This window comes from Anomaloglossus baeobatrachus, chromosome 11, assembly GCF_048569485.1.
Source record: "Anomaloglossus baeobatrachus isolate aAnoBae1 chromosome 11, aAnoBae1.hap1, whole genome shotgun sequence".
NCBI lineage: Eukaryota > Metazoa > Chordata > Amphibia > Anura > Aromobatidae > Anomaloglossus > Anomaloglossus baeobatrachus.
In genome coordinates this window covers 180,091,898-180,102,003 of record NC_134363.1, presented here as the reverse complement: position 1 = coordinate 180,102,003, position 10,106 = coordinate 180,091,898, and the positions used below count along the sequence as shown (strand labels likewise).

The following is a 10,106-nucleotide window of genomic DNA, read 5'->3' as shown; positions in this document are numbered from 1 at the left end:
CGCCGATAATCTAAACCCTGCGCGCACACCACCGGTGACACTGGGCACAGTGCTCATCCACGAGAGATGAGCACTGGGCATGCGCGGGGATGGCTGGAGCAGTGGGCGGCGTCCAGAAGTATAGAAATCGGCGATGGGGGCGGCATACAGGACCAGGGGGCAGAATAACGGCCATCAGGCAGCCCGCCCCCGTGACACATTTAGAGAATCAGAAGCCAAAAAGGTACCTCGATATAAACTCTTTTTTTGGGTCAGAAAGGGGGCAATATAATAACAGGGACCTTTCTAGAATGCAGCCCAGGAGCTGCAGAGGGGGAATCTGTTAGGTTTTAGTCGAAATTTCTGCTGACAGGTTCCCTTTAACAGTGAGAGATAGAATATCCAAAATAAAATCCAGAAAATCACATTGTATAAATTATATAAATATAAGTATTTGACAACCATTAAGAGTTCTGGTTGCTATAGACCAGTTAGACGCTCCTTTCAAAACTTACAAAATCAGCAAGGGATCAAATACTTATTTCCCGCACTGTATGTGTCCTTGCTAAGTACTGTGTAATGGCCGTGTCTGACCGTACAGGACATGGTCTGATCATACCACATCTCCTGGGTCAGGGAAGAGGCTAAAAAGTATACAGACATGCATGGGATCACAAATGATTCTTTCTTTGAATTAAAAGTAAAAAAAAGGCAGGGAAATGTTAAAAAAGGCAGGGAAATGTTTACTTCCCAAAAGAATCGGCTGTGATCCCATGTTATGGTATCTTTTGTCTCCTCTCCTTCCCAGGAGCTGTGGTATGATCAGACAATGTTCCTGTACGGTCAGACACATCCATTACACAGTACATATCACAGACCCATTTATAAGATTATCTGCGCACAAAAACATGTTTTTTAAACACATCCAATTGTGGAACTTGTTATTATTCCAAGATCTATTAATTAAAATGAACTTTAATATTAACTTTGTTCTTTGGAAAAACCCAAATCACCTCTGGTAGCTCTCTCCAGGCAATTGATTTGAATATAGCAGATTTAGCTACTCAACTCCCTCTCCTTCCCTCTTAGTTCCTGACTAACATGCTGTTATCAATCCTGCAAATTACAATCCCTCAGCCACCATATAAAAATATACAGCTTAATATGATCATAAATGAAACCCTGTTTAAAGCTTTACTAAGATATTGTACAAATGGAGATAGAGAAAACAAGAGAGACATGATTCGCCTCAGATCTACTTTTCTTTGTGAGCTACAACGAACATGACATGCTTATAGTCAATAAGGTCACTGACAGCTGTTCTTTCCTTAATATCAAAGCGATCAATTACAAAACCCACACCAACTAGGGCTTCCTTGACAAAACCCTCATGATAGCAAAAACCATGGAGTTTGTCTTTCCCAACTGTGTAATATGTTGTACCTAGTATCCCAGTTATTATAATGTGTCCTCCAGGTTTCATCAACTTTGAGATCTTCCCGAGATTTCTTATGTAATCATCTTGATGTTTGCAGATTCCACCTAGAAGCCAAAAAGTGATGACACAATCTGCTGGAGGTAAGACCATTGGATCTAATATATTTTCTTTCGTAAGATCACATTTCACAACATGATGAGCGGCCGATCTCACTTTTTCTTCTTTGTCTTGAAAATGTTCACTGAAAGAAATAGAAAAAGTAAGGTTTGTCTTTTCCTTCCCTTTCAATATTTTTTTTCTCACCAAGTTTAAGGCGCACTTTGCACGCTGCGACATTGCTAGCCGATGCTAGCGATGCCGAGCGCGATAGTTCCGGCCCCCGTCGCAGCAGCCATATCTTGTGATTGCTGCTGTAGTGAACATTATCGCTACGGCAGCTTCACACGCACTTACCTGCCCTGCGATGTCGCTCTGGCCGGCAACCCGCCTCCTTCCTAAGGGGGCGGGTTGTGCGGCGTCACAGCGACGTCACACGGCAGGCGGCCAATAGAAGTGGAGGGGCGGAGATGAGCGGGACGTAAACATCCCGCCCACCTCATTTCTTCCGCATAGCCGGTGGTGGCAGGTAAGGAGATGTTCCTCGCTCCTGCGGTTTCACACAAAGTGATGTGTGCTGTCGCAGGAACAAGGAACAACATCGTATCTCCTATTGGTGCGACATTATGAAAATTTCCGACGCTACACAGATCACCGATTTACGACGCTTTTGCGATTGTTTATCGGCGCATCTAGGCTTTACACGTTGCAACGTCGTTACCGGCGCCGGATGTACGTCACTTTCGATTTGACCCCGACGATATCGCAGTAGCGATGTCGCAACGTGCAAAGTACCCCTAACAGCGATCCGCTCAAAACATGTCTGGTGGTGGTCGTGCAATTTATTGGACCTGCTGAATCACATTTCATTCCTATTTGGACTTTGTTTTTGGCCTCTGCCACACTCACGTGAATTTCACGCACGTGCCGAGAGACACGTATTTCCCCTGCGTGTTGCGTGCAGGTAAGTACGTGTCTCTGGTACGTGCGTGACACGTGTGTTCTACGTGTGCTATCCGCGATAGCACACGTAGAACCGGTAATTATTATACTCACCTGGTCCTTCCTGATGTCCGCGCTGCTGTCCGTGGTGCTGATCCTCGGTCTCCAGCCCTCCCGTCTCCCCGCTGCTGCTGCTGCCAGGCAGTGAAGTGAATATTCAATGAGAATAATGAGCGGCGGTCGGCAGCAAGAGGCAGAAGCGGCAGAGACAGGAGGGCTGGAGAAGGTGAGTTAATGTTTTTTATTTTTTTCCCTGACATGTGTGTTTACTCCGGCGCGTGTCACACGGGACCGCATCCACACTACACCCGTGTGGTACGGGTGCGGGCCGTGTAACACCCGTGCTGCCGGAGAAAACACTGACATGTCAGCGCTTTGAAAATCGCACACACGTACAAACGCACACGGACACACGTTCCGTGTGGTTTTACGTGTGTGTGCCTGCTACCATAGGGTAGCATTGCTGTACATGTCTCCGTGCCGCCGGTACGTGTAAAAAATGACAAACACGTGCCGGAGGCACGGATGTGTGGCGCAGGCCTTTAAAGAATTTTTCATTAAAATTGGAGTTTTATTCAAGTTACGTGGAAGCTGGTTCACTTATTTTTCGCATCTGTGCCTGACGTTGAAGTGGAAGTGGGATCTCGTGCTTCTTACTGCCGACAATTGGAGAGGTCTCTGGGGTGAGCTGGACTTTTTTCCTACCATGATTATAACAATACCAAACTGTTAAATTTTCTTTTTATGCAAGTAGAGGAAAAAAATCTGAAATTTACATAAAAAAAGTGATTGTGTAAATATTGTCTATTGTCACCCGTAAAGTGAGTGAAGCCTTTGTTCTTTTGTATGGCAAGCTGACGTTTTCATTGTCACTATTTTGTGGTAGATACAATGTTTTGATTACCCTTATTTTTTTTTCTTTTGTGTGTTAAATAGTTTTAAAACATATTTTTTAACTTTATAAATAAATACAGTTTTATGCATTTCACAAATTGCACATTTACCAAATAAACTTTTTTTTATTATTTAGAAAAGGCGTGATTCAAACTTTTTTTTCAAAGTTTTTAATTTTTTTTTTTAATATTCCTCAACTTTTATTGAAAAATAAATAGTAATTCTGGAATTCACATGTTTTTAATTCTTTTTACAAATTTTAGCATGAAATAATTTGGTAATTTTTCTTTACTGGACTTTTATTAAGAAAATGACAGTGAGGTCCCCTTCACACATCCATGTCTCCGATACGTGCGATGCCCGTTTTTACACATACCAGAAACACTGACACACATAGAGCCGTTAAAATCAATGGGTTTGCATATGCCTGCATGTTTTCACATGGACCGTGTGTCCGTGTGGAACATACATATGTCCGTGTGCTCCACACGTACACATGTCCCATTTATCTCCGGCAGCTCGGGTGTCACACGGACCACACGTATCAGAGAAAACAAATGTCTGTGAAATAAAATGATTTTCTATACTCGTCTGTCTCCAGTGCTGCTGTCTTTGGCCCTGCTGTCACTTGCTTCTGACCCCTGCTCATTATGCTTATGAATATTCTCTGCACTGAGGACCGGAAGAAGCAGCAGAAGGGAGTCAGCAAGGCCGGAGAGCACAGAGTGAAAGACATCAGCATTCAGCACCACGTACAGTTGAGCATAAAGTTCCTGTTCTCTATGTGGGATCATAGATAGCATACGGAGAACAATCATGTGCCGAAATCACTTAACACAGAGCGGCATACGCAACTTTGACACGTTCGTGTAAAATAATGTGTTTTTCATGGATGTATGAAACAGGCCTAAAGGCCCTGTCACACACAGAGAAAAATCTGTGGCAGATCTGTGGCAGCAGTGAAATTGTGGACAATCAGTGCCAAGTTTGTGGCTGTGTACAAATGGAATAATATGTCCATGATTTCACTAAAACCACAGATCTGCCAAAGATTTATCTCTGTGTGTGACAGGGCCTTTAGTCTGTTTTTGTTTTTTGTTTTTTTTACTTTTTTAGTTTTAAAGTGAAAAAGGCGAAAAGAGAATTGAATTTTTATGTTTTTTTTATATTTTAAATATATATTTTTTTACTTAAGGTGCTTGAACCTGCTTAAATCACTAGAGTACCAAAATGGTAGCCATGGTGTTTTCAGTAGAGATGAGCAAACACAATGTTCAGTGTCAGTTTTCAAACCATGCACCGACTTTACAAAAAAAAAGAGTTCTGGATCGGATTTCGGTTGCTTTACATAAGCCAATCACTGGCACGAGCATAACTATGCTCAGGTACGCTTGTTACTGAGCCCAGTGCAAGCCTCTTGCAGTGTTTGAACAGCTCGCACTGGAGATAACAACAGCATGATCAGATGTACTGTTCAACATAAAAATGGAAGACACCAGCCTAGCCTCCCCCCGGAAGTGTTCTGCTTATGGCTGGCTATATGTGGGCGGAGACTTGAACTACAAATCAGTGACTTCCATTGGGGTTTGGGCCAAGTTTGAACCAGTGGACTTTCGGTTCGGCTGCTGCTGCCAATCTGAACTTTCACAGGTTTGCTCATCTCTAGTCTTCAGCAGGGCCCCAGCTAGCATGGAAACTCATCAGCCAGTGATCTCATCACAGGGGGGCCAATGGGAATTTAAAACTGTGAGCTCTTTGGGTGACGTACTTTAAATGCCATTGTCAGAGATTTTAGGGCTTATCAGTAATAATCAGAACTTAAGGTCCAGTCACACATAACGAGATCATTAACGAGATCGTTACTATGTCACAGTTTTGGATCGTTGTTAAATCGTTGGTGAGATGTCACACAGTCATTTTCCCAACGACTTTAGTAACGATGCAGCGACCTGTATAATGATCTCGTTGGTCGTTGGGACCCTGTCACACAGCAGCTATGTAACGATTCCGACCTCGAATAGGGGCGTAGTGTTTGACACTGTAAGCCATGTAGACGTGCATATGCGTCGCCTTTTCCACACCCCTCCGCTCCGACTGGTGGCCAATACTGCGCTCTGATTAGGCGGCAGGCCTAGAAGGTAACTTTGTATCGCTTCATCCTTTGTCCCTTTTTGAGCCTTGCTTTGAGGATAGAACCTGCGACTCTACCCGGATTCATTCGTACTTTGTTCCCGGTTGCTTGCTTGCTTTTCAGATCGAAGCTGCATCTGCACCCGGATTCATCACTCCTTTGTTCCCCACTGGGAACAAAGTACGAATGAATCCGGGTGTAGTTGCAGGTTCTATCCTCAACACAAGGCTCAAAAAGGAACAAAGCATGAAGCGATACCCAATCAGAACGCAGTACTGTTCTCAGCGCTAACCAAACGGTGCAGAGAGGGCACGGAAAAGGTGATGCAACTACATGCCTACGTGTCACACTTTAAGTTCTCATCTAGGTTGTTAACAAGATCGCTGGTAGGTGTCAAACATACAGATCCATCCTGCCCAGTAGGACTCCAACGAGCCAAAAATGGCCCAGGACAGTCAGCAAAGACCAACGATCTCACACCAGGGGGCGAATCGTTGGTACGTGTCAAACATAACGAGATGACTGGTGAAGTCATTGTTTCATCACAGAAACTGTGATGTTGCAACAATGTCGTTAGCGATCATGTTATGTGTGAAGTGGCCTTAAGTCTAGCTTTTATTGCTGATGTTAAAGACAGCAGTGCAACAGCCAGCATGTGCCATGTGTAAAGCGTAGTGATGAGCGAGGGCTACCATGCTCATGTACTAAGGACTCAAAATGAGCATATCGAACACTCAGAGTACTGAGTATAATGGAAGTAAATGGGAAACTCAAGCAAAATCTTCTGGGAAAATGATTGAGTTTCCCATTGACTTCCATTATTCTCGGTACTTAAATCAAGTCCATCGGAGAATTCGACTTGCTTGTTATGAGTGCAGGGCCCCCGAGCATGGTAGTATTTGCTCATCAATAGTAAAGAGGACTCAGTTCCTGGGCTTGCCCTATAAACAGGCACCCTGCAGGAAGGCGTTCACATTAATTCGCATAGCATTAGAACTCATAGGTTTTCACTGGATATTTTGGCATCCAGTAAAAGGTAAAAGACTTGAATTCAATGATAACTGATGCATTAGGTTTCAAGAGCCAATAATATACTCATACCAACTTCTAGTGATCACTTTGAACCTATGAACTGGGAAAAACACCTGTACATAATGAAGACATACATATAGCCCTATTTACCTGTTGGAGGACAAAAGAGTATTCTGAAATACCTTTTTTTCATTTTATAGGAACAAATAGCATGATGCACTTTTATATACACTAGGCCACCACAAAAAACACACACTGGTCTTTAGACATCCTTCTGCATTGCGGTCAATGGCCAACATGTGCCACTGTGGAAAACTCTGGCTCTAAATCTCCATCGAGTAGACCAAAGGCAATGAAAACGGAGCTCTTCTCTGCCAACCAACAGTACCAATTATTAAATTACTGCACCCATGAATGAAAATGTTGATGCGAATGGATAAAAGTATTATTTTTCTGACTTATAAATTATTTTGAATAGACTAATATTACACAAATACACATTTAATGTAGGTAGAACGAATTGTCTAAGCATTTCATAGATCTGCTTCATATCTCTTGTAGAACAGCAAAATGACAATGACAGTGGGGTTTCCTTAAAATGTAGAAAAATACTTCACCATTTTCCTTCTATGTCCACATGAAGTTTTGCAGCATGCTGCCAATCAAACGCTCCCGTACGTGAGTCCACCCATCTCTTCAGTTCCAGGATGCATCTGTCTTTGATCTTCAGAATTATGATGTGTTCGAAAAATTCACAGGCTGCATATAATTGATGAATCATGGAACCAATACTGAGGTCAATCAAGACGTCTCCTTTAATATGACCTGCAGCATTAAACAAATCCAAATGATGAAACATATATTTACAGCTGAAAGTTTTGTAAATGTGATTCATGATCCCCTAAATATTCATGTCTTCCACTTTTAATGAAATCTCCCTTCATTGAATTTTAACATTATAAATGTAATTTTTAATATATCTTTAATAAAACTATTAAGGCTGGGGGTTTATATTTAAAGCCCTGAAAAATAGGAATCAGGCAACCACCTGACAAAGCCATAGACTTAAAGGATTCAAACCAAACGGGAGAACAAAACAAGGATTCCTGGGCTCTGCAGAGGAGTAAAATCAAGGGCGTATGTTCTCTAGATCTTTCTTCATACAATGCGTTTCAAAGTCATACTGACATCATCAGATATAGTATGAACATACACAAGCAGGTGGATGAATCCTCCTAAATCCAGCTCACCATATGCACTTGGAAGTCCTTTTAGATGCTGCATGGAAAATCTCCAGCAAAGATGTTAGCACAAAAACTCAGGAATCCGGCACAGCATCTTCATGAAAAATGAATTTTATTGATCCATTAAAATCCAATAAAATGGACAAGACGCGTTTTGGGGACACCCTTGTTCACAATCCGAATTTTTTCATATATATGTAGATATATATATATATATATATATTGATTTATTTCTTTTGGTTATTGAAAACCAAGTACGCTTACAGTAAAAATGTTAACATACATACCCTCAGCGAATGTTTTTGTAAGATTTTTCATGGGAAATTCCAAGAAATCAGCTCCCAAGTTCATTACAGATGCGTCAGAAAAATACTGCTCAAGCCATTGTCTAGAATCAAAGCCATGTTCAGAATAGAACTTAGAGGGACTGGGATCCATTGTCTAATCTTGTATCAGAGACGGGTGACTCCCTCTACACCGGTGCTCAAGGTCTTTATATAATCAGCAGGATTCAATTTACATGGAGTTCATTTGATCATAAATTTCCATGCAGAATGTTTTTGACTCTTTAACAACCTATGACATGTTTTCATCATAGGTCCCTAAGGGAGGTATGAAGCCGGATCAGGAGCTGAACCTTCGTCATATGAGTCAAAATTTTCAGTTTGCTGTGGCATTACAAAAGTAGAGTATGATCGGCCATGCAGTAGGGTTTTAAGAACTGATTGTAAAACGCTTTGATTTTCTACTTCTCAATGAAATAAGAATAATATTAAGTGTAAATAGATGTTGTTACATAATAAATCAGTCTACCATAAGTCCCTAATAGAATATAAAACATATACAGTTTATGCAAAAGACATATAGACACATAAAACAAACATTTGCTGTTGAAATAAAATATAAAAAATGCAGCAACATAAATAAAACAAAAAGAAAATAATAATTTAACTCTTAATTATGTTCCATTTCTTATCATTATAGAACTGTTGACTATTTTGTCTCTTATTTTTCTATCATTTCTTCAATATTTGGTCTTCTTTGCAGGACAAGTTTTATCTTCTATCACATATCATGTTAGGGTTAATGGTTGTGTTTAATGTTTCTCAAGGAACCACCATTTTTCCTTGTCTTTTTAACATTAATGATGGATGATCTGCAATAATAAAATATCACCAACCCATTGTTGAAACCATCTACAGCTGATGACCACTCCACCACCTTGGCATTGTCCCCGAATACCTCATTACATACAAGAAACTCTTTAGATATAAAATATATACAGAACGTTTTGTGCAAAGTTCATAAAGTGTCATAGGCACTAAATATTAAAAGTGGATGAAGCCACATCATGTAATCATCTGATTCCTCATGACTTCTTTGTTTATAGAATGAGCAATGTTTTCGATTTATTTAAGTCATTGTCAACAATTACTGACAGCACATGATGTTCAGGAGAACGGATCATCCACTAACAGCAAATATACCTCTAAAATATAAAGTCCAATAGAAAATAAATAGCCGTGTGCAGACTGACCCAGTGGACAGAATTGGCTGAAAATTGGTATGTATGTTATTCAAGCCATGGGGAAACGGAAGGCATCTTAGAGGTTTTTTTATACCAAAACTCCCCACCAGGTGAAAATGTGGCGCTTTACAGTGAGCACACCTTGCAGCTCAATCTGCAAGATGCTTGCCTCTTTGCTGGATCGTGCGCTATAAGTGCGGAAGTTTTATGAGAATGCCAGGAGTGCTACAGCTGCACTGAGAGCCTTTCGTCGTTTGAAAGACCTTCACTCACATAGCGGTCCAGTGGCTATCAATTCGCTGAGACAAAAGATGACACATTTTGAGGCAACAGTGTTACTGAGTGTTCAGCCAAGACATGGGTGACAACTGGTAAGCAGCAAGGTTGTAGAGGACATTGTCACTGCCGTTGTGGAACAGGGCACGAACAACCCTGCCGGGAACAGCAGTGCACGCAGTGTTTCTGGGTAATTGGGGCTCCTGTACAGCACAATGTGGAAAGGTCTCCGAAAAGGTCTTGCGGGCATACCCGTACAAAATTAGCTATCATCAACAACTTCTTCCTTGTGATAATGATACCCGCATGACAATTGTATTCATATTTCTGGCGAGAGTGGAAGTGGATGGCAATTGGCCATGGAATGTTCTGTGATGCAACAAAGCACATTTTTACCTGAATGGAACGGTGAACACACAAAACTGTCGCATATGGGCTACCAAAAATCCACATGCGGTCGAGGGGGTTACGCTGCATTCACCAAAG

At 41.5% G+C, this 10,106-nt stretch overlaps 1 protein-coding gene across 2 annotated transcripts in view; it reads right to left on the bottom strand.

The window, feature by feature from the left end:
* Positions 1–336: 336 nt before the first annotated feature.
* The window catches only part of LOC142256846 (indolethylamine N-methyltransferase-like), a 78,040-nt gene continuing 68,270 nt past the window's right edge, over positions 337–10,106 (bottom strand). The window contains exons 1-3 of one of the 2 annotated variants that reach the window (XM_075328776.1): positions 8,104–8,273; positions 7,190–7,397; positions 337–1,658 (exon numbers count right to left, since the gene is read on the bottom strand). In XM_075328776.1, coding sequence (XP_075184891.1) covers positions 1,235–1,658; positions 7,190–7,397; positions 8,104–8,254 — 783 coding nt within the window. In that variant the 5' untranslated portion in view covers positions 8,255–8,273 and the 3' untranslated portion in view covers positions 337–1,234. Of the gene's footprint in view, positions 1,659–7,189; positions 7,398–8,103; positions 8,274–10,106 lie in introns of those variants that run through there. The other variant, XM_075328775.1, reaches the window with a different exon arrangement.